Source organism: Pogona vitticeps, chromosome 1 (assembly GCF_051106095.1).
Source record: "Pogona vitticeps strain Pit_001003342236 chromosome 1, PviZW2.1, whole genome shotgun sequence".
Lineage (NCBI taxonomy): Eukaryota > Metazoa > Chordata > Lepidosauria > Squamata > Agamidae > Pogona > Pogona vitticeps.
Genome location: NC_135783.1, coordinates 177,651,503 through 177,676,320, shown reverse-complemented (window position 1 = coordinate 177,676,320; position 24,818 = coordinate 177,651,503). Strand labels below are relative to the sequence as shown.

General features: G+C 40.5%; 1 protein-coding gene across 22 annotated transcripts in view; it reads left to right on the top strand.

Moving 5' to 3' along the window:
• Nucleotides 1–283: 283 nt before the first annotated feature.
• Nucleotides 284–24,818, top strand: part of UNC80 (unc-80 subunit of NALCN channel complex) — a 175,071-nt gene continuing 150,536 nt past the window's right edge. For all 22 annotated transcript variants that reach the window (XR_013538068.1, XM_078379274.1, XM_072977912.2 and 19 more), the window contains exons 1-7: nucleotides 284–521; nucleotides 3,567–3,615; nucleotides 13,968–14,124; nucleotides 14,805–15,121; nucleotides 16,876–16,999; nucleotides 22,119–22,192; nucleotides 24,087–24,226. Coding sequence is in view for 21 of the 22 variants with exons in the window: in XM_078379274.1 (XP_078235400.1) it covers nucleotides 430–521; nucleotides 3,567–3,615; nucleotides 13,968–14,124; nucleotides 14,805–15,121; nucleotides 16,876–16,999; nucleotides 22,119–22,192; nucleotides 24,087–24,226 (953 nt within the window). In the remaining variant the exon portion in view is untranslated. The remainder of the gene's footprint in view (nucleotides 522–3,566; nucleotides 3,616–13,967; nucleotides 14,125–14,804; nucleotides 15,122–16,875; nucleotides 17,000–22,118; nucleotides 22,193–24,086; nucleotides 24,227–24,818) is intronic.

The window sequence follows — 24,818 nt, the reverse complement described above, 5'->3', positions numbered from 1 at the left end:
GGCTGCCTGCCACCTCACCCGGGCACCGTCGCCCACTCCTCGCCGGGTGGCGTCCCTTCGCGACGTCGGGCACCCGTCCGCCCGTCCGCCCCTCCGCACCGGCTGCTGTCCACGGGAGGAGGTGCTGAAAGAAGGGCGACATGCCGGGCGGCCGACGGATGCCGCTCGCTCGTCCTTGGCAGGAGCCGCCGCCGCCGCCGCCTCCCCACAAGCTGCGTTGATTAATTCTTTTTGCGACACCATCCTCCCCGTCCTCTCCACCGCCGTCGCCGCCGCCGCGTCCCCCCCGCCCGGCCGGCCAGCGCTTGGCCGCCGCCGCTGTTTTTGCAGCCATTTTGCACCAGCCGAGCCGGCGGCGGGGAAAGCGGCTGGCGAAGCGGCGAGCGATGGGCTAGCAGCTGTTGCGGCAGGCGAGCCGGCGGCGGCATCATGGTGAAGCGGAAGAGCTCGGAAGGCCAGGAGCAAGAGAGCGGCCGAGGGGTCCCGCTGCCCATCCAGACCTTCCTGTGGAGGCAAACCAGGTAAGGGGGGAATAGGGGGCGCTGCTGCCCGGGTAAGCCTCGCCGGGGACGGAGAGAAGAAGGGGCGGGCGACCCCAGACCCCTGGCTGGGCATCTCCCTGCGTCTGACGGGGTGTCGTTCGTTTTGGAAGGATGCCTCTCATGTCAAAGCAGACACGCCGCGGGCTTAAAGAGCCCATTCACACGTTTAGAGCAGAGTCCAGGTGCTTAATGGGTTTTCTTCGTCATATACACTCCAGTCTGGGCTCCCTCAGTTAACTAAACCCAGCACCCAAAAGTGGGCAAGCAGCTACAGCAGGGGTGACTGTCTGTGGCCCTCCAGATGTTTGTGGACTGCAGTTCCCATAATCCCTCATCCCAGTGCAGGCTGGATGCCTGAGAGGTGCGCATAGAGGCCCACCGTTACCCATCCCTGCAATCTACCAACTCTCATGGTCTGCTCACAGAGAATTGATGTGGGTGGTGACCCACTGAACCCCACAGTACCTCTGACTTCGTGGGCACTGCTTGTGTAACTCTGGAATTCTGTAAATATTAGTGATAGATTGTCCATATAGCACAGGAAGAAAGTCCCATTTCAGATTGTAGAGAATGTTACACTTGGGGAAGAACATGAACCCTCTAACTGCAGGCCAGCCTACCATAAAGTACTGGTGCCCTTTGACAAAAAGCCTCTCAGATCTCATTGAGGAATCCAGTGCACGTGTGTTCAGAGATCCCACCATAGATTCAATGGTGTGTACTCTTTGTAAGTATACACAGAACTGCAGCCTCAGTCCCACACCCTTAAAATATATCAGAGGCAGCTGGAGAGTCAGTGTGGTGTTGTGGATAAAGTGGCAGACTAGGATTCAGGAGACCTGGATCCAAAATCCTGGTCACTTGTGGAAACTCACTGGGGAAAACAGGATGCCAATGGTAAACCACTCCTTGAGCATCTTACATACCTTGAACACCCTGTCAGGTTTGCCATATGTTGGAAGCAATTAGACAGCATATAATAGTAAAAAAGGAGGCAGACTGGGAGAATCACCACTGTAAATCTCTCTGTCTTAAAGTAGTATGCAAAGACACTCCCAGGGATATCCATTCCTTTCCTGTAGCAACAGAAAGGTAATCTACTGTGTTCAAACCATGGTTTCAATCATTAGAAACCCAAATTTATGGGTGACAGATAAATGATAATAACAAAAACAAATCACAACAGATTTGCATTGTTCTTAAGGCCAACATGTATGATAATGGCACCCAAAATGAGATTTCCCAATGACTTGCGCAATTTGCAAAAGTTCAACAGACTAAAAGTTTAAACATACCCGCTAACGTGTTTAAATGCATACCATTTCTAGATGGTTTAGAATACTTCATATAATTATCTTGGCAATGTTTATAGCAGCCATACATTACAATAATACTTCCAAAGATCCCTTATGTCTGTTCTATTATTCCAGTATTGGGTGTGAGAGAGGCATTTTTGCCAACAAGATTTGAACCGGAACTTTTGTCGCTTCCACACCTTAGGCTCACTACGTCTTCACACTATAACCTGCTGAAAACTATTTGAAAAGGGGGCGATCCCAGGCTGATGCTTTTCTTGCTCTTGTTTAGTATTTTGCTGCTCAAGCTTAGAAGGAAATGGCTGCCTTAAGACATTTTAAGATAAAGCCTGGGAGGTTTGCATTTATTATGACTTACACACAAATCAAGCCATCATTTTAAAGTACAAGGAGATCAAAGCTGTGCAATATCATAGATCTATAAATACAGTAAACATCACCCAGCCAAACTGAAATCTTTCTATGCCCCATTTTTCCAATCTGCAGCATCTAAAGACATGCTTAGCTCTTTCACGGAAATCTGGAGAATCTGAAGTTCCTTCATCTGAGCCTGAATGATGCCTAATATGCTTATGAACCTAGTGGGATATATTTATTTAAAAGATGTATAGCCAATCTTTCAACTCATATTAATATTCAAAACATCTTACATAGAATTAAAATGGCCCATTTAACTAACTAACTAACTAAATAAATAAATGCAAACTATTCTTCTAAACAACAGAAAAGCAAATCTATTAAAAGAAATGTCCATAATTACAATTCATCAAAGGACTTCATAAACATAAAGAAGTGAAAATAATTAATGTACATGCCAGGCAAGGGTGTTATGGAAATAAAGACCATCCTCACCCACTTCCCAGAAATAAACCCACTAGATCTCTTGCGCAGGATTCTCAATATAAGAATCACTCACAGCAGGGCTTTAAAACAATCATTTTCAACCATATTTTGGCCATGGCCATGAACACACTATGAAAGAAATTTAGGCCAAGTCTGGCTTGTATCAGTCACACAATGAACCTTATAAGATGGTCTGTGTTCCCCTTCAAATGTGCGAAGGCCTGCCATTGAGTATGGCTGCTTTAAAGGATAACCCCAGCAAACAAGCGTGTACATGTGTATGGTAAAAGCCTGTTCTTCAGAGACCCAGGCATTTGTAGGTGTTGATGGAGAATAACATTGTACGATGGGAGGTTGTACAAACTAATACGTTTGCTACCAAAATAGCTTGCTGAAGCAAAAGCCAGAGGGAGTCCAGTGGCACCTTTGAGACTAGTAATTTTTTCCTTTGGCATAAGCTTTCATGGACTGAAGAAGCAAGCTGCAATCCACAGGTTTATGGCCAATAAAAGTTGATAGCCTTGAAGTTGCTGCAGGAGTCTGTTGGTTTTGATTTTGGGGTCAACCTCACCTCCCTCCTATAAACCAACATGGCCAAGAGAAGGCAAATCCCCCCATTTGCCTGTTCTTAATGTGACATAAGTGCTTGGAAATGGCACTTCGAAGTGGGAATTACTATCTGTTCTGTAACATGGAGTTTCCTCAGGAAAGTGTACACACACACACATACATACATACACACACAAACACCTTTCTAGCCAGAACACTATCAATAAATCTGCCAATGTCTTTGTAACCCAATGTATTTGATTGTGTGCTGTTCCTATAGTCCATTTTGTTAACATCCATCCTTGTCTTTCCTCAGTGCATTTTTAAGGCCCAAACTGGGAAAACAATATGAAGCTTCATGTGTGGTATGTGACTTTTTTTTGTTTTGCATGCAATAGTTTATTTTTAAGCTGAATATAGAGTAATATAAATCTTTGTTACACGCAATGGTCAAATGCAGAATTTATTTTGCCATGGTAGAAATTGCTAAACATGTGATTCGAGATAGACCATCACTGCTATATAGAATATGACAAGTTGTTTTCTTCAGATATTGAGCATTTTTATAGAAACCAACAGGGCAAAATAATATGAATAATCTTTTAGTATATGAATGATCTTTTGAAATAAATCAAAGTGTATATTTTGTTCACTTGCTAGATAGCACAGAGAGTTGGATACAGAAGTTGTCAGGATGCAGAAATTGGGAACTTGATTCCCCACTGTGCCTCCTAAAAGAAGAGCCAACCTGCATAGCTTTGGGCAAGCTGCACAGTCCAAGATCAACCAGTCCTCTATCCCTATCTTGGTTCTGGAAAATATATGACGCCAGTGCCTCAGGCACTGTGTATTGATGCTGATATTTTGTTATTAGATACAGCAAGCCATTTCACGCGGACCAGACTATTTTCGCCTGATTTCATGACTCCCGTGTTCTCACAGAATATAGCAAGTCTGTAAAATGTCTCCCTACAAAAGCAATGGTCCATATCTATTCTAATTTCCAGGAAGTCATCTCTATGTATGGGACTGCCTCATGAAGCACAAATGAATCCATTTCTTTACCGTTCCTGCTGTATGGTGTAGAAAGAATGGTCTCTTCCCCAATTTTACTGAAATTTTCACATTCTGATGCTTACAAGCAGAACTTCAGCTGCTATGTGCACACTCATACACCATGGATGTGGTGATGAATGTCTGAACTCTTCCATATAAAAAACCCTCCCAAAACAAAATGTAATATCAGAAATTGGTTTCCCCCACCTCATGATATTTGTGTGTGAGTGTATGTATGTGTATGCATACATGCATGTGAGGAAGTGCTTTGTGGGGAAGCAGACAAATATTCATGTAAAATTAGAAGAGTCTAGTGACAGATGCACTAGACCTGGCTTCTGTGTGTTTTTTGTAGCTCTTTGCTTATTTTTGGGAACCCAAGTAAAAAAAAAAAAAGAACATTAGATTGCATTTCAGGCTTCATAGTACAATTAAGGCTCCTGGGGAAAAGTCACTATCTGCCGTGCAATGCCACACAGTCTTGCACCAAATAAACAGTCTCTTTATTTTGGAGCCATGTATAAATGTATAAATATTTGCCATATATGCTCACTGTTATGTTTGAGGAAGTGAACTTGTCCATTAAAGCTCACATTAAAATATAGCAGTTAGTCTTTAAAATATGACAGTATTTTACTATATAGATATAGAGGTAGATGTGGGCACGAACCACCAAAACGGCAGTTCATCTTGGTTTGTGGTTCATGGAAGTCCATTTATACATGAACCATGAATTTACAATTTTTTCCCCCAAATGAACCATGACTCAAGTCATTAGTTCATTTGGGATATATATATCCTGATTGATATATATATATCCAATGCAGACCTTTCAACATCACAATAATCCAAGTTTATGCACCAACCTCCATTGCTGAGGAGACTGAAATTGAACAATTTTATGAAGATTTACAACACCTTCTAGAACTGACACCGAAGAAGGATGTTCTTCTCATTCTGGGGGACTGGAATGCCAAGGTAGGGAGTCAAGAGATAAAAGGAACAACAGGGAAGTTTGGCCTTGGAGTTCAAAACGAAGCAGGGCAAAGGCTAATAGAGTTTTGTCAAGAGAACAAGCTGGTCATCACAAACACCCTTTTCCAACAACACAAGAGGCGACTCTACACATGGAAATCACCAGATGGGCAACATCGAAATCAGATTGACTACATTCTCTGCAGCCAAAGATGGAGAAGCTCTATACAGTCAGCAAAAACAAGACCTGGAGCTGATTGTAGCTCTGATCATCAGCTTCTCATAGCAAAATTCAAGCTTAAACTGAAGAGAGTAGGAAAAACCACTGAGCTAGTCAAGTATAATCTAAACCAAATCCCTTACGAATACACAGTAGAAGTGAAGAACAGATTTAAGGAACTAGATTTGGTGGACAGAGTGCCTGAAGAACTTTGGATAGAGGCTTGTAACATTGTACAGGAGGCAGCAACAAAAAACATCCCAGAGAAAAGGAAATGCAAGAAAGCAAAATGGCTGTCCAACGAGGCCTTAGAAATAGTAGAGAGGAGAAGGGAAACAAAATGCAGGGGAGATGGGAAAAGTTACAGAAAATTGAATGCAGACTTCCAAAGAATAGCAAGGAGAGACAAGAGGGCCTTCTTAAATGAACAATGCAAAGAAATAGAGGAAAATAACAGAAAAGGAAAAACCAGAGATCTGTTCAGGAAAATTGGAGATATTAGAGGAAAATTTTGTGCAAAGATGGACATGATAAAAGACAAAAATGGAAGGGACCTCACAGAAGCAGAAGACATCAAGAAGAGGTGGCAAGAATACACAGAGGAATTATATCAGAAAGTTTTGGATATCCCGGACAACCCAGACAATATAGTTGCTGACCTAGAGCCAGACATCCTGGAGAGTGAGGTCAAGTGGGCCTTAGAAAGCCTGGCTAACAACAAGGCCAGTGGAGGTGATGGCATTCCAGTTGAACTATTTAAAATCTTAAAGGATGATGCTGTTAAGGTGCTACCTTCAATATGCCAACAAGTTTGGAAAACTCAACAGTGGCCAGAGGACTGGAAAAGATCAGTCTACATTCCAATACCAAAGAAGGGCAGTGCCAAAGAATGCTCCAACTACCGGACAATTGCACTCATCTCACACGCCAGCAAGGTTATGCTCAAAATCATACAAGGTAGGCTTCAGCAGTATGTGGACCGAGAACTCCCAGAAGTACAAGCGGGATTCCGAAGGGGAAGAGGAACTCGAGACCAAATTGCCAACATGTGCTGGATTATGGAGAAAGTCAGAGAGTTCCAGAAAAACATCTACTTCTGCTTCATTGACTATGCAAAAGCCTTTGACTGTGTGGACCACAGCAAACTATGGCAAGTCCTAAAAGAAATGGGCGTGCCTGACCACCTTATCCATCTCCTGAGAAACCTATATGTGGGACAGGAAGCAACAGTTAGAACTGGATATGGAACAACGGATTGATTCAAAATTGGGAAAGGAGTACGACAAGGCTGTATACTGTCACCCTGCTTATTTAACTTATATGCAGAATACATCATGTGGAAGGCTGGACTGGAGGAATCCCAAGCTGGAATTAAGATTGCCGGAAGAAATATCAACAACCTCCGATATGCAGATGATACCACTCTGATGGCGGAAAGTGAGGAGGAACTAAAGAACCTTGTAATGAGGGTGAAAGAGGAGAGTGCAAAAAACGGTCTGAAACTCAACATCAAAAAAACTAAGATCATGGCCACTGGTCCCATCACCTCCTGGGAAATAGAAGGGGAAGATTTGGAGGCAGTGACAGATTTTATTTCCCTGGGCTCCATGATCACTGCAGATGGAGACAGCAGCCCCGAAATTAAAAGACTCCTGCTTCTTGGGAGGAAAGCAATAACAAACCTTGACAGCATCTTAAAAAGCAGAGACATCACCTTGCCAACAAAAGTCCGAATAGTCAAAGCTATGGTTTTTCCTGTAGTGTTGTATGGAAGTGAGAGCTGGACCATAAAGAAAGCAAACCGCCGAAGAATTGATGCCTTTGAATTGTGGTGCTGGAGGAGGCTCTTGAGAATCCCCTGGACTGCAAGGAGAACAAACCTATCAGTTCTAAAGGAAATCAACCCTGAATGCTCACTGGAAGGACAGATCCTGAAGCTGAGGCTCCAGTACTTTGGCCATTTCATGAGAAGAGAAGACTCCTTGGAAAAGACTTTGATGTTGGGAAAGTGTGAAGGCAAGAGGAGAAGGGGACGACCGAGGATGAGATGGTTGGACAGTGTCTGCGAAGCAACCAACATGAAATTGACCCAACTCCGGGAGGCGGTGGAAGATAGGAGGGCCTGGCATGCTCTGGTCCATGGGGTCACGAAGAGTCGGACATGACTAAACGACTGAACAAACAAACAAAAATATGGATATATATATATCCACTGTCTCCGCTCATGTCCCTGCCTGTTGTTGCAGCCAGTGGGGACCTGGACACCTCCTAAAAGGAAGGGAAATTTTTGTTTGTCCATTTGTTTGTTTTGCAGCCAGCCAGGTCCTGGCAGCCTGCTAAGAAAAAGAGGGATGATGATGATGATGATGATGATGATGATGATCATTATTATTATTATAATCCTTATTATTATCCTTATTATCATCATCATCATCATCATCATCATCATCATCATCATCATCATTATTTTACATATTGTATATTACTCATAATATTTTAATTTTCATATATTATATTTATGTATATTTTACCAATCAGCTGTTCAGACTGGCTGCTGGTGCCCATATGCCCCCCTCTCTGCTGAGGGGGGGGGCATGTGCAGTTGCAAAGAAAACAGGCGTGGCTCCTGGAAGGATGATAGGAAAGTTTAGGTTTTCCAGTTTGGACAAACCCAAACCAAGCTGAATCAACAAAGCAATGGTTTTTTACAAACTTCCTGGTTCATGTTCATATTTGTGTGCATCTCTAATAGACATATAGTTTTTGTTTCTGTTTTGTTTTGTTGTTTACCTGAGATGCTGAAAAGAGAAAGAAGATGACAGTATAATACATACAATAATGTTATGCTGATATTGCTATGAGAGATGCATAGACTGGGGATGGACTCTAGACAGGAAAACGTGAGGGAAATGTAATTACTATCTTATAGCCCAGTTCAATCTGTTCTTTACTTTGCTACTTGCAGAAGATACATCAGTGAAATTCTTGAGTACAGAGCAGAGTAAGAAATGTTACCAAGACATCGGATTGCTAGGAAGAGACAGCAATAAGTACATTTCTGTACTTCCATGACTCTGTCCTGGACTCACCCTTATGATCTTTACTACCAGGAAAAAACCCACTAGAAATTACCTTCAGTGAAAACTGGTAGATACCATTCTCCCTCTTTGCCCTACCCCAAATTCCCAGGCTGCGCACTTTGGAGTTTTTAGCTGCTTACCTTCACCTGCAAATCTCCTTCTGGCTCTGTCTTTGCTTTCTGCTTTTCTCCCCAGTCCTTTGCTTTCTTGACACTATTTCCCCCCCCCCCAATGTCAGACAGACAAAATCCTTTTGTTAACCATTTAAAAAAAATGGTCTTATCAAAATCAATAGTACTTTTAGGACTGAAGGTGCAAAGCAGAAGTAATTAAAGTCTATGGTGGTGCACTATTTTTAGATGTGTTCCTTTTGTATTTCCTGTGTTTGTTGCTATATTGTCCTTTATTCTGAGGTCGTTTCAAAGAGAGAAATCTTCCAAAGTGAGAGACTGAACTAGGCATAAAAAGTAATACAGTCATGAAGTAGTGAAGTCAGACTCACAGCAGTTTAAAGGGCAAACTTTAGTTAGTTCATTGGCCATCACCAATTTAAACATGCAGGTTTGTGAATTAAGATGAAGATAGGTGGTCTCCAGAGGTCCTGGGGCCACATATGTCCATCCCTAGACCTCGGAGGGCTACATCCCTTCCCGCAACCTCCACAGGCCCATTTTTCTTACATAATTTTTTAACTGGAAAAGCCATCTTATGCCATATAATGAACATTATATATATTTATAATATAAGAACATGAGTGTCTATCATTGATGTACATGAAACGTAAGAGAACTTAAGTAAGTCTGTCTCAGAAAACTTGTACTCTGGCATTTGTTTGTTCCTGCATTCATTTCCCATAATTATTATCTTGAGATAAGTAGAAATATGTGCCTTTTTAATTTGGTAATGCACAAGCATGATGCACAGGCCCCCTCAAGGAGGTTTGTTAGACAAATTTATTAGAGGGGTGTCTTACTGTTCTCACCTTCCTGAACCACATCTTCAGTCATTTCTATCCACTGCCTACACATAGCCAAAATGGAGAAACATCCCTCAGGCACCAAGGAAGTGGCCATTATCAGAACAGCCCCTCTAAGTATCAGTAAAGCCCAAGTTGCTAACATTTCAAGGGAGCCTGCCCTTCCAGTAGCTAGACTGAGACATTTGTCTCAAGCAGCAGGTTTTGAATATTGTGAAAGAGCTGGGAACTGGTGGTTATTTAATTTGTCATGATTTCAGTCTTGTTGCCAGGTTTAAGGCTTCTGACATTTTTTTTGCACCAAAATAAGTTGGCTGCCTGGCTTTGATCACTCTGCACCTTGAATTCCATGAGCCATTTGGGGTGCCGTTTGCTGCTCTGCCTCCGACAGCAAAATATCTTCGGCCAGCCTTGCTTCCCAGCCTACACTGCCCAGCTCTGAGACTCATTTTCCTTATTTTAGGACTCGGGAATTTATTTTCATTTCAGGCTCTGAGTCATATGATTAAAAGGGAAATGCACGCAGAGATTGCATATACTGAATGCCTCACCTTCACCACGGATTCAGCCCATATAGTACATCTGGAATATGGGTAGAGAAGCTGCTCATGGTGAATAGATTCTTTTGTGCAAATTCTATTTCATTTTTTTCTCTTTTTCTTCCTGCTAGCCAGTGGATGACCCCAGGCCAGGTGCCCTCTGAAAACCAAGCACCATTCCAAAGCTGTTTAGGTCTTTGGTGTTGGCCTTGAGCCACAGATATCATGACTAATATTCAGGGTCTTAAAGCAGTAAGTTAAAGCTCAAGGCCATCAGATAGTTCAGCATTCCTGCCTACTGGGCAGTTTCTTCTGGCAAATGTACAGAACAGCTGGTATGTGGAATATACCAGAATATGGTGAACATGGGAAGGCAGGCAATGAAAATGCATACAGGAAAGGGGGAGGAAGGGTAATTATTCCATGTAAACAGAGGTACTAAAAGTGCCTCTGTTCACCTATTCAGCTTATTGGAAAGCCTGATGTCTGAACAGGGCTCATATTTCCCAAGACTCTACTTACAGCAATGATTACTGCAGACAGAAATCATTAACTCAGTGGTGAAAATCTCAGTTGCACAATTACATGGCTCCAACTAGATGACATCATCATCCAGCATCAATAATGTTTAATTAAAACTAGTTACCAGATCCCTATTCCCCTTCTTTCGGGTTCTGAGGTTTCCTTCGCCTCTTTTTTGCCCTGGGGTAGCCTCGGGATGGGTCTGCCAGTGGTCCCAAATTTTGCTGAAGACAAGCTATTAAGTGGTATTCTACAGTGACAGCTGTCCTCTGAATATATATATATAGTATTTCACAACATAATGTTTCAGTAAACAGAAAACTAGTATATCAAGGAGAAAAGGAGCACGGCAAGGATAAAGACTATCAGCCCCAAAGGCAATTTTCCACTCGAAGGGAGAATTTTCTCCATCCATGGAACAATAACCTAATATGTAAACACCAACCAACGTTAAAATAGTTAGAGAACAACATTCAAGAAAAGCTGGACCACATCACTCTGCTAAATATGTAGATAATTTAAAAACTATATACATTCTCTAGGGATAGGCAAATTTATGAATTTCAGTTTTACTGAATTTCCCATTTATTTCTATCCATGTGTATAGCAGTTTGCTAATTTGACAAAATTTATTCAAATATTACAATAACATTTCTACAAATATTATCTGCCCAGAAAACCATGAAAAGAGTCATTGCAAGTCAGAATTAACTTAACGATACACAATTATTATTATGCACTTTTGTATACATATTTTCTTGTGTTCACATTTTGAAACCATTTATATATAATGTGTTCTTGTGGCTAACTTCCCTGAACATACATGTTTTCTCTGTTTTCTTGATGTATGCTTTTTTGGTACACTTTTGTTTAGTTTTGACACATTTCTAAAAAGTATGGATTTTAACATGTCATTTCTAGTTCAGGTGTGGCTTACCAGGTCTAAATTTCTTAAGTCTGTACAAGTATTTGGACATAATTAACTTCTCCTATATTCCTAATATTATCCCCCCAGTGAGAATTATTCTCCAAATAATGAAGTCCAGCCCCCTCAGAAGTATAGCTAAAGTGTCACTGAAAGAAAGGTGGCAATGATTTCTTTCCCATCATTGCCATTTACCACAACTTGGGGGGAGGGGGCAGCGGCTTCTGTTACAGTCACATTTAGTCTTCTTCTTTTTTCGCTATTATATTTTTATTCTAACTGTGCTATCTATCAAAAGTAGGTGAGAAGAGAGGAAGAATGCTCAATGATGAGAATGGGTGAAACACATTCCTGTGTCATATTTGAGAAACATTTCAGCATCATATTTGCTCAGTCATGCATTTTCCAACTTGACACATTCAAATTAGCTAAACAATCTGTGACTAAGGAAATTACCAGAAGGTTGGTGTCATCCAGAGCAGTGAATTTCAAATAATGGTCTTCTCTTTTCAAGGAGAAAAATAATTTACCTCAGTCCCTCTGTAGGAGTTATACTATAAGTTTTGGTGAATGCTGCAGGCTGATTTCCTAGATACCATCTCTTTTTTAAACAAGGCACTCCTCATACTATACACACTGAATGGCATTTCCAGAGGTCCTCAGGCTAAAGGTTACTGCTCTCCTGCTGAAGATGAATGAAAAAATACAATGTGACCTACCAAAATTTGACTAAATGTCACTCTGACTGTTTAAAAGTATATGTATTTGTGCATGTGTGAGAGTTCTGCACAATCTGAATGAAACAAGGGACAGACTTTGTTCATACCTGTATGCACAACCTGTGATTGTGCTATACTTGATAACTGCAAACCTGAATATTTGTGTTGATTCAATTCGAACACTGAACTTGAGGTGACACCAGAAGACTCTTCCACCCCTCCTGTTGTTTGCCTAATTATTCATTCCACCCACAGTGACTGAAGCTGACACCTCATGTCAAAACAGTTCAGTTTAGGTTTTTTAAAGTTAGTAAATATATGCACTTGCTGGTTGTAGTTGTTTTGCTAAATTTACAAATGTTGTGATATGGTTTGGGGCATTATATTTCACATTTCAAATAAAATTACTTGGGGTGCCAAAGGGGGCATGGACTTCAAACTGTTGATAAATACTGAGTGTATAAAACTCTGACAGTCATAAAAATACATGCATTCCAGCCTCCATATATGCAACAAAAAAGTAAAGTCAAAGGATCAAAAAGGCAGGGTAGAGGAAGGATATGAAAAATAATGGAGAGGAAAGGAATAAAATATATTTACTGTATATATAAAGAGAGGACATGAATACAAGCAACATCAGATGATTCTGTAGGTTCATAAAGACAGCAGTGGCATAGTGAAAACCCTTATGCATTCATTGGATGCTATACCCTTCATGAAAATACCTTAGGGAAACATACAGCAAACATAGTTGTTGCAGTTATGTACTGATGTTTCCTACAGCAAACAAAGGAAGGGTGAACAAGAGGCATGCACCCTGAAAGACAAGATAAGCTTGAGCACCATGGCCCAAAGAAGCTTCCAGACACATAGACATATATTTCTGAAGAAAAGGGCATACTTTCCAAACTTGATTTGCATTGGGTTCAGCTAAACTGTAGTTGTAATGGGTACCATGCAGTCAAAATTTGTGTTCTTTTTAATTCTAAAATAAGTATGTGAATCTCACCACCTCTTAGTTTTGAAGAGAAAGTAAATGGAGGAAATCAATGTTTTCTCCATTCAGTGAGATTTTTCTATCAATATCCTTTCCCCCTTGAAAAATCTTGCAGGAAATATGAGAAATGTCATGGCCTTTTTTTTTTCAGAAAGCAGTTCCAAATTGTCCAGGATTATTATAATTCCTGTGCAGAATGGCATGAAGTTGCAAAGAATTTGACTGTTTCCTACAATGAACAATGTGACAAAAAGGGTGGGAAGGGGAAATGCTACCGGGGTTTCATTTGTCTGAGAAGATGGGCAGTTTCACTGATCCAGGATGTCTTGGCCGGAAGTCTCAGCATGGCAAGTCTGAGGAAGTAACTGAGAAGGACATTTTTTTTTCAAATACACCCCTCATCCCTTCTTTAAAGTAGGTGTACAAATTAGATTTAGTATGCATAGGCTGGTGTGGATGAAAACTTCCCTCAGCTTTTTTTTATTTGAAAGATTCCCCCATATGAGGACTGAAGGAGAGGGATACCAGTTCAAAATGTGTCCGTGAGGCTTCCCATGTAATGAACAGAAATTTGGTTAAGTGGAGTTGTTTTTCTAATGAATTAGTGACCACGTTTAATGGAAAGCAGAAGTATGTACCAAAGAAAGGGTATAGCATGTTTTTCACAAACATCTACTAAGTTCATTTGTTTCCCTCCCTCATTTTTAGTCCTTTGAAAGAGTTTTGGTTGAGAACAAATTACACGGCCTTTCGCCGGCCCTTTCTGAAGCCATCCAGAGTATTTCTCGCTGGGAATTGGTCCAAGCTGCCTTACCACATGTTCTTCACTGCACAGCCACTCTCCTTTCAAACCGGAACAAGTTAGGTCAGTGGTGCATATTCGATTTTGAAAAGAACTATTGTTTAGAGATGCTGTTGATATCTTCAAACGATGTTCAATGGAATTTAGATCTGTTCTTCTTTAAACATGAAGTAGACCATCATGAGGAGGTGGAAACAGATGCTAGGAAATATATGAGATCTCCCATCCCACTTTCCTGTTTATCTGCTTGTGACTGTACCGGGAAAGTCCTTTTTGAGTGCCAAACTAGACAACATGTTTTTCCAAACAGACACATTCTCAAAGGATGAACTATGCCTGTCATACCACATGTTTTGTAGTATAAATCACTTACATTTAATATATATATAATTACTTAAAATAATTGTAAGGAACTAGAGATTTTGGAACAACTGGTACAGTTATTAAAGCACGAAAAGAAATGGGGAATAATTTTTACTAATGCACTTGAATTACACATCTCAGTACGGCAGAAACGTTTGTGGAATTATGAAGTTCAATGAAGGCTGTCAACCTCTTGTTGTGGCCTTTTGGGTTGCTTAGCAGTCCCAGGGTGAGCAGCAGATACATGGGGCTCTTAGAAGGCCAATCAGACATTTCTGGTGTTGTGATTGGCTTTGTGGGTTAGGAACTGAGTAGGTGTTTATCTCAAACAGAATTCTAGGATCAGGGACTCATCAGTCTTACTGCCTTCTTCCATCCAGGACATCAAGACAAACTAGGAGTTGCAGAGACAAAGCTGCTTCACACTCTCCACTGGATGCTACTGGAAGCCCCACAAGACTGCAGCAATGACCGCTTTGGAGGCGGGGGAGGAGGAGGAGGAGACAGAGGATCCAGTTGGAGAGGGAGCAGCACTGCCTTCATACACCAGGTTGAAAACCAAGGATCTCCAGGGCATTCACGACGGGACAGCATCAACGAAGAAGAAGAGAACAACCGGAGGAAATTCTTTCAGAATTCCATGGCCACCGTGGAGCTCTTTGTGTTCTTGTTTGCTCCTCTGGTTCACAGGATTAAAGTAAGTGCTTCAACCTAAGCGAGAAGAAACTGTGAACAATGTGCAGTTTGATACCACTATGAATAACTTCAGTGTGTGTGTATGTATTTCCAGAGTGTACTTCAGCTTAAGGTAATATACTGAAGCACGGGTGATCAAAGTTGGGCAGTTGAGTCTAGACCTAGATATTAAAAATGCCCCCTCCCCCCCTGAAAATGTCTGCCTAGCTATAATAGCTGCCTTAGAGCGGAAAATAAGTACAATTGCTATTTGATTTTCTTCTTGCTATGAAGCTGTTTAGTTCAGATAACTACTTGAAGGGGTGGGGGAGTTCTCTTAAAAGCAAAGCATGCTGCTAAAGGATTCAAGTCATGGCTGACCACTATTCAAAGAATAAAACACTATAGTAATGCTTACAGTATCTTCAATGAATGTTATATACAATTTTATTATTATTATTATTATTATTATTATTATTATTATTATTATTATTATTATTATTATTATTATTATTATTATTATTATTATTATTATTATTATTACAAAACACCAGGTACAGTCAATCAAAATTATGAAAACTTTGACTGGTGTTATATAAGCGATACAAGTCTTAGCCCAAAAATGTAGTAGCAGAAGTAGCAGCAGCAATAGCAGCAGCAGTGCTAGTAGTAAAAAAATACAAGACACAGTCTCTGACTGGTATTATATAACAGGCACAGGTTTTAACCAACAACATAAGTATCAGTTAAATATTGGAGTAACATGTACAATATTTCCAATATTGCCATTTTTGGCACTTTCTGATGGTGTTATTTCAGCTGATTATAATATTTCATAAAATTCCTTGGCATTGCTCCCAATGCCCAATGACTGTGGGGACCAATGAAATATGTTGTTGTTTTTCTTGATGATGATAAGTTATTTTTAATATTGCTTTGCTGGGCTTGAGAAAAATAATGCCTGGCAGGTAACCAGAGTGCTTTAATCTTGGTTGTTTTTGATCACTGGGAATAAGTCACCAGGGAATTTAAAATAATCTTAATTATTGTGATAATAACAGGGAGATGTTTTTGTTCGGATAGACTGGAATCCTTTAACCTTCAGAAAATGACACACCTCAGAATTTAGGAGAGTGAAATCTTTCATATAAGGGAAGAAGTAGAGAAATATCTGGAACTAGTAGGAAACAAGAGCTGCAGACTTAGGGATGAAGACTGCATAGACCGAGGAGATATGTGGCTTGGTGATAGACTCCATGGTGCTTCACATGCAAAATGTCCCAACTTCAATTCTTGGCATAGCCAGGGAGGACCTAAAGCTATATCTTATTAGGACACAATAAGTATCTAGGACTCCCATTTACAGGAAATAAAATTCTGGAATTTTCACCACTTAAATATGTAGGAAATATACAATAGTATTATTTGGAGTCATGTTACTCCCTGCCATTGTTTTATGCTGAGGTAATAAGCCTCCATGGGATAATCAGACTCACTGCTGTACCCAGTCCAGCTTTCAGAGGCTCCCCAGCCTCTACCACTCTTCTACGTTCAAGGGAAATAGGGAGGCCTTAGGCCACTGGCTGCTACTAGTCATCAACGCTGCTTTATCAAAATGTCTTGATGCTTTGACCCTGTGAGTCCAGGACTCTTCACAAGAGTAGTGAAAGGATACTTCACAATAATAGTGAAAGGACATTATGAAACAGCTTTTGGAAGGAGGAATTCTGGGCTAAAATAGGTCATTTCATTAACAAATTGTTGTTGTTGCTTTAGGAATCCGACCTGACTTTTCGTCTGGCCAGTGGTCTAGTTATTTGGCAGCCAATGTGGGAGCATAGGCAACCTGAAGTGACTGCCTTTACTACGCTGGTGAAGCCCATCAGGAATATAATCACAGGTAGGTGCTTGTATTATATATGTAGAGAGATTCAATGGTAAAACTGCTGTTTCAGTTCCTTTCATTATTATTGCAGTATTCATGTCAGGTTTTGCACCACTATATTGCCACAAAATGTCGCATTCCTGATTTTTATGAACCTGTCAGCAAGGATAGACATGAATACTGATCCAGAGATTGAATCTGAAAGATCTACCTCTTTTAAAATACTTTACAGTTTCCTTCCTTGAGCTTAATGAGAGCATGTTTAAATTCTTCAAGATAAGAGGCAGTACTAATTGGATAGGTATGGATGACTGTAGACCATGACAGAGTGGTTTAGTTAGGAGATGGACAAGATTGTATAGTGCAATCGTATAACTCTGTGCTCCAAGTTATACATGAGCAGTATGGAGGTCATCATGATATGGCTGCTCCAATACAGCTCAATTTTAAGAAGGCAGATCGTGACACAAAGGCTATGGTGCCAGCATGGCTAAGTCCTACAGATGCTGCATGGCCAGCCCAAGGCATTTTGCTCTCTGAGATGAATAGTAAGATTCCCTCACTTTGCTCCCATATGCTATTTACAGAGATCTACAGTATTGGATTAGCAGCTGAATCCCTGGGTGTGATGACACAAAGAAATAGATGGTACTTTGGCATGTGGAAGGATTAAGGGAGATCATTTCCATTAAAATGGTCTATTCCAATGTAATCAGAAACACTTTTGCAGCCATCTAATGACAACCCTACTTCAGTGCATTGGTTCCCACAAGGCTCATTACTAAGCCATACACAATTCCTTTCTTTAGCTCACCACCATTCCCTCTCCCATTGTACATCTCCTAATTGAGGTCAATAAATATAAGGACAGCTGCATGATGATGGAAGAGGAGGCCACCATGTAGTTATGTAGTTAATCTTATTCATGACTTTGTCTTTCAAATTCCAATGGTGGAGGAACATCTAATTGTTGTTGCAATCATGTTTCAGAGGTTTATTGCTCATTAATATTTACTCTGTTTTCCCAAAAATAAGCCCTAGTATGATTTTTCAGGATGCTCAAAATATAAGCCGTACCCCCGAGATAAGCCCCAATTAAGTGAAACCCTTGCCTTCTCCATTGTGTAGCAACCAGAAGAGGATTAAATGACTGTAAAATAAAACATCCACTGAAAATAAGCCCTAATGAGTTTTTTGGAGCAAAAATTAATATAAGACCCTGTCGTATTTTGGGGGAAACACTAGGTGTCCTCTAGTAAACCCAACATATAGTGCTCTTCTAGCGTTTTCTTCATATAAATTACGCAGAATCAGTGTATCAGATTATCCTTCTGGTGGCCTTCTGGAACTGCATAGCTTGCCCAAGGCTGCAAGGTAGTGAAGAATGTAACCCTTCAGCCGTAAATGCTCTGGCTTATCTTATCTGGTGGAACAGTGGGGATTTGAAGTTCTGGCCCCTAGCTCCACAGCCAAACATTCCAACCCATTGAACTATATTAGCTTGCCAACTTTCCTCTTGTTGTTGTTTAGTCGTTAAGTAATGTCCGACTCTTCGTGCCCCATGGACCAGAGCATGCTGGGCCTGCCTGTCTTCCACTGCCAACATCAGAGGCTTTTCCAGGGTGTCTTCACTTCTCTCAAGAGTCTCCTTGAGCGCCACAAATCAAAAGCATCAGTTCTTTGGCAGTCAGCATTCTTTATAGTCCACTTCTCACTTCCATACATCACTACTGGATAAACAATAGCTTTGACTATGTGGACTTTTGTCGGCAAGGTGATGTCTCTGCTTTTTAAGATGCTATCTAGATTTGTCATCGCTTTCCTCCCCAGAAGCAGACGTCTTTTAATTTCGTGGCTGCTGTCCCAATCTGCAGTGGTCATGGAGCCCAGGAAAGTAAAATCTTTCACTACCTCCATATCTTCCCCTTCTAATTGCCAGGAGGTGATGGGGCCAGTGGCCATGATCTTAGTTTTTTTGATATTGAGCTTCAGACCATTTTTTTGCGCTCTCCTCTTTCACCCTCATTAAGAGGTTCTTTAATTCCTCCACACTTTCTGCCATCAGAGTGGTATCATCTGCATATCTGAGATTGTTGATATTTCTTCCGGCAATCTTAATTCCGGTTTGGGATTCCTCCAGTCCAGCCTTTTGCAAGATGCATTCTGCATATCAGTTAAATATACAGCCTTGTCGTACTCCTTTCCCAATTTTGAACCAATCAGTTGTTCCATATCCAGTTGCTTCCTGGCCCACATACAGATTTCTCAAGAACTAGATAAGGTGGCTCTCCCATTAGAGACTTGCCATAGTTTGCTGTGGTCCACACAGTCAAAGGCTATTGCGTAGTCAATGAAGCAGAAGTAGATGTTTTTCTGGAACTCTCTGGCTTTCTCCATAATCCAGCACATGTTAGCAATTTGGTCCCTGGATTCCTCTGCCCCTTTGAAATTCAGCTTGAACTTCTAGGAGTTCTCGGTCCACATACTGCTGAAGCCTACCTTGGAGGATTTTGAGCATAACCTTACTAGCATGTGAAAGCAGTGCAATTGTATGGTAGTTGGAGCATTCTTTGGCACTGTCCTTCTTTGGGATTGGGATGTAGACTGATCTTTTCCAATCCTCTGGCCACTGCTGAGTTTTCCAAACTTGCTGACATATTGAGTGTAGCACCTAACAGCGTCATTTTTTAAGATTTTAAATAGTTCCACGGGAATGTCTTCTGCTTCTATTAGGTCCCTACTATTTTTATCCTTTATCATGTCCATCTTTGCACAAAAGGTTCCTTTAATATCTTCAATTTTCTTGAACAGATCTCTTTTTTTTTTCTTTCTATTTTTTCCCCTCAACATCTTTGCACTGTTCATTTAAGAAGGCCCTCTTGTCTCTCCTTGCTATTCTTTGGAAGTATGCATTCCATTTTCTGTAACTTTCCCTATCTCCATCACATTTTGTTCCTCTTCTCTTCTCTGCTATTTGTAAGGCTTCGTTGGACAGCCACTTTGCTTTCTTGCATTTCCTTTTCTTTGGGATGTGTTTTGTTGCTGTCTCCTGTACAATGTTACGAGCCTCCATCCATAGTTCTTCAGGCACTCTGTCCACCAAATCGAGTTCCTTAAATCTCTTCTTCACTTCCACTGTGTATTCATAAGGGATTTGGTTTAGATTATACCTGACTAGCCCAGTGGTTTTTCCTACTTTTTCAGTTTAAGCTTGAGTTTTGTTATAAGAAACTGACGATCAGAGCCACAATCAGCTCCATTTCTTGTTTTTGCTGACTGTATAGAGCTTCTCCATCTTTGGCTGCAGAGAACATGATCATTTTGGTATTGCCCATCTGGTGATTTCCATGTGTAGAGTCACCTTTTGTGTTGTTGGGAAAGAGTGTTTGTGATGACCAGCTTATTCTCCTGACAAAACTCTCGTATCAGCCTTTGCCCTGCTTCGTTTTGAACTCCAATGCCAAACATACCTGTTTTTCCTTTTATCTCTTGACTCCCTATTTTAGCATTCCAGTCCCCTATAATGACAAGAACTTCTTTCTTTGGTATCAGTTCTAGGAGGTGTTGTCAGTCTTCATAGAATTGGCCAATTTCAGCCTCTTCAGCATCGGTGGTTGGTGCATAAACTTGGATGACTGTGATGTTGAAAGGTCTGCCTTGGATTCGTACTGAAATCATTCTATTATTTTTGAGACTGTATCGTAGTACAGCTTTTCCCACTCTTTTGTTGACTAAGAGGGCTACTCTATTTCTTCTATGGGATTCTTGCCCACAATAGTAGATATGGTAATCAGCTGAACACAGATCACCCATCCCTGTTTATTTTAGTTCACTGATGCCCAGGATGTCAATGTTTATTCTTGCCATGTCCTGTTTGACCACATCAGCTTCCCAAGATTCATAGATCTACATTCCTATGCAGTATTTTTCTTTGCAGCATCGGACTTTCCTTTCACTTCAAGGCACATCCGCAGCTGAGTGTCCTTTCAGCTTTGGCCCAACCACTTCATTAGCTCTGGACCTACTTGAACTTGTCCTCCGCTCTTCCTCAGTAGCATGTTGAACGCCTTCCGACCTGAAGGTCCCATTTTACAGCATCATATCTTTTAGCCTTTTGTTTCTATTCATGGGGGTTTCTTGGCAAAGATACTGAAGTGGCTTGCCAGTTTCTGCTCCAGGTGGATTGCATTTAGTCAGAACTCTCCACTATGATCTGTCCGTCTTGGGTGTCCCAGAACGGCATAGCCCATAGTTTCTCTGAATTACTCAGGCCCCTTTGCCACAACAAGGCAGCAATCCATGAAGGGTTCTTATCTACAGTAACCGAAAGAGTCACTAGGAGGCAGGTTGCCATCTTGAAATATTAACTCTTTCCTCATAAACAGTACTGTTTGCTTAAAATTTATCAGACAAATAAGTGTTCTGGACTGTAGAGTTTATCCCTATTCAGGCATTGTGCCTAGAGGAATTCTCTTTGTAGATCTTTGTGCTTAATATATAAAGTTCTCTAACTTCCCATGAGAGAAGGGCAGGGCTTGCTAAGGTTAGAGCCCTCCATGGGGTATTCAGGTATTATGTCTGAATAGAGAAGTTGTGATTACAGTTTTCTTATATTGATTGATTGATTGATTGATTGATTGATTGATTGATTGATTGATTGATTGATTGATTGATTGATTGATTGATTGGTTGGTTGGTTGGTTGGTTGGTTGATTGATTGATTGATTGATTGATTGATTGTATTTATACCCCGCCTATCTAGTCATTTCGACCACTCTGTGATGCTGTGATAATTAAACAGAATAATTAGCATTTTACACATGATTAAAAAGAGGGTGTATTTTGTTTGATTGATTCATTTAAAAATTAAGTGTATTTTTTAGTCCCAAAGATTATTTTAGCGATTTGATCATATATCTGGTGTGGTGTAGTGGACAGAGAGATGGAGTAGGATTCTGGAGACCAAGTTTTAAATCCCCAGTTGGCCCTGGAAACTCATGGGGTGAATGGGTCTCACTTATCTTTAATGGTGTATTAAGATCACTATAAATTGGTTCTGATTTGATGAAACATACAGTTACTAACTAAGCTTTGATCCCATAGTTTGATACCAATGTGTTCTTCAATTTGACAGCAAAGAGAAGCTCTCCCATCAAAAACCAGACTCAGACATGTGAATCTCCTAATCTAGATGTTGGGCATACAGAGGTAATAACTGAGACAGTACAATTTCACTGAGAGTAATGGAAAACAGGATGAATTACAAGAATAAGAAATTTTATTTGAGTCCTTTCACAGGCAGGGCTTCCCTCAATGTTAATAAAAAATATGTTATTATTATTATTTTTGTCAATTCCTCTTGAATGGATGTTCTGTGGTTAAAAAAGAAAGGTGAGAGAAGTGGAAAACTCTTCTCCCTCTGAATTTCTATCCATGAAGAGAATAGCTGCATGATAAAACTTCACCTAGAAGAATCTTAACAGTGAAATGTGAATCACAGAAATGCTGGTATATTTATTTTAACTTATGACAAACTCTCTCATTTTGGAAACTTGGGGCAAGTTGTAGTCCTTAAAAAGACCTCCTTGTGTAAAATAAATCTTAGTAAAATTTGATGAGGTAGAAGTTCCTAGTTCCACTTAAACTCAGCCACCAAAAACCAGTCATCCTAAAATTATTTTCTGCAGACCAGGTTTGAAGAGAAAGTAGTTGATTTTACTAGTAGATTTCTGAGCATTTACAAATGGCCAACAAATGTCTCCAGTTCCCAGTTGTTTAACAGTAGACTTCTGGGTGAGTATCCTTTAGGGCAGTGGTTCCCAACCTTGGGTCCCTAGATGTGCTTGGATTAAAACTCCTAGAAGCATTCGTCACTAGCTGTGCTGGCCAGGATTAACAGTCCAAGAACATATGGGGATCCAAGGTTGGGAACCACTGCGTTAGAGGTTTCCATATGCAAAACAAATATTTCAAAGTTTATTTTACATGATGTCTATTTCACACCCAATGAGGTTGTGTTGGAAGCACAACAAACTCCTCACCGAATATCATAATCACTCATATCATGTTAGCTATGTGTGCAGAAATCCTAAACAGGACACTGGTTTTTAGCTATAAATTAGACTGCAAGAATCCCGACTTGCAGTAAGTCCAATGATTTTACTTTCACTAATTTGTCCTTATGTGTTGTGATCATCCCACTGTTAGGCTCATGGAAGGCAGGAGAAAGTAACTTGTTTTGCCCCTTGAGCCACCATTTTTCATGTGGATCCATCTATTGGACCTTGGAGTTGTAATTATAAAAGGAAGAAGAAATAAGGCCCGCAAGCTCCAAATCCACTCTTTCTTGTTGTAAGAGGTCCAGAACTTTAGCTGAGTCTCTAGGATGAGAAATTTCCATACGGGTGAGATAGCTGCCCACAATTCTTTTGATGTCGCTATCATTTAGAGCAAATCTGCATAATCTGTTTCTGGTTTGATGACTTCAAAACTGTTGTGTTTCTCCTTTTCCCTTTCAGATTCAGTTTGTTCCATTAAGGAGAGGGTTCTATATTTCTATGTTCCTTTATTTTTAAAGGACAGTTCTGTATCTGGAAGTGTAGGGCATCAGGAAGAAAGCCAGATGTGCCCATAAAATTTAAGGAGAGTTCAACATAACAGAATATGATGACTTGTGTGCTCTTATCACAGATTGTGTTTAATAAACAGTGACTTCCCTATTTTACCACTAGCCTTTGGTCCCTGTGTGCAAAAATATGCTCATCTCCCCCAAAATACTGTTTAATAAATAGCATAGCAGATGAGTAGCAAGACTGGCACCCAAGATCCCAGCCTAGTGCATCCAACTCTCCAAATCTGTTGCTGTGCCATGTAAATAGATCCTTATTACTACTTAATTGTATGCATGTTCGCTTAGAAATAACCTAAATATGCAATGTTTGTATGTTGCCTACTTGAATATTTCAACATACCTGTGGGGGAGTTTTGTGGTGGTACACTTTTGTGGTACACTTCCTCGAATTAATATGTTTATTGCATATTAGACTGAAAGGCAGACATATTTTAACCACACTTCTTTCTGTGGAAAATCATATATCTGCAGGGACTGCAGGTAGTCTGTGAAACAGCTCAGCCAGATGCCATGCCTCCAAGGCCTGCTTTTTCAGGCTGTCACCATGGAAACTCAATTGAAGGAAGTGTGTCATCTCAAGCATCTCAGGAGAAAGCACCCTCATATCCTAGGTACCAGTTCATTTATTACAAGGCAGATGTTCTTCAGCAATCTCTCTCTCATATACAGAGAGAGAGAGAGAGAGTTGATGGGATAGTTCATATAATTCAGAAGAGCCTTCTTCTCTAAATATGAAAAGGGAGACATTTCTGTTTTGTCCATTTGAAATACATTCTTTGGAATATATTGGGAATATGAAGTGTGTGCTGTCCTATAGATTAAAATAATTGCTTGTTAAATGTTCACTATCAGTCTCACTGAGATTCTTCAGAACTTCATTTGTCATGCAGAATAGAAAAGGAAATGGGAAAAATCAGGGCTGAACTAAGGCATTTTGCTGCCTGAGGTAAATACAAAATGCCCCCCCAACATTTCATGTATAGAATCTAGATGGACTGGCAGGTGTATCATAGTATCCTCTATTGCAAGGTTTTGAATTTCTAGCTGCACAGCAGGGATTCACAGAACAGAATAGATTCAATTTCCCCTGGATTGATCCACCCCTGATCTTATTAACTGGCACTGATAGTTTCAATAACTCATTCTGAGATATAAGTGGGAGAAAGATTAAAATGTTTCATTTACTTACAGGATCCAACAGCA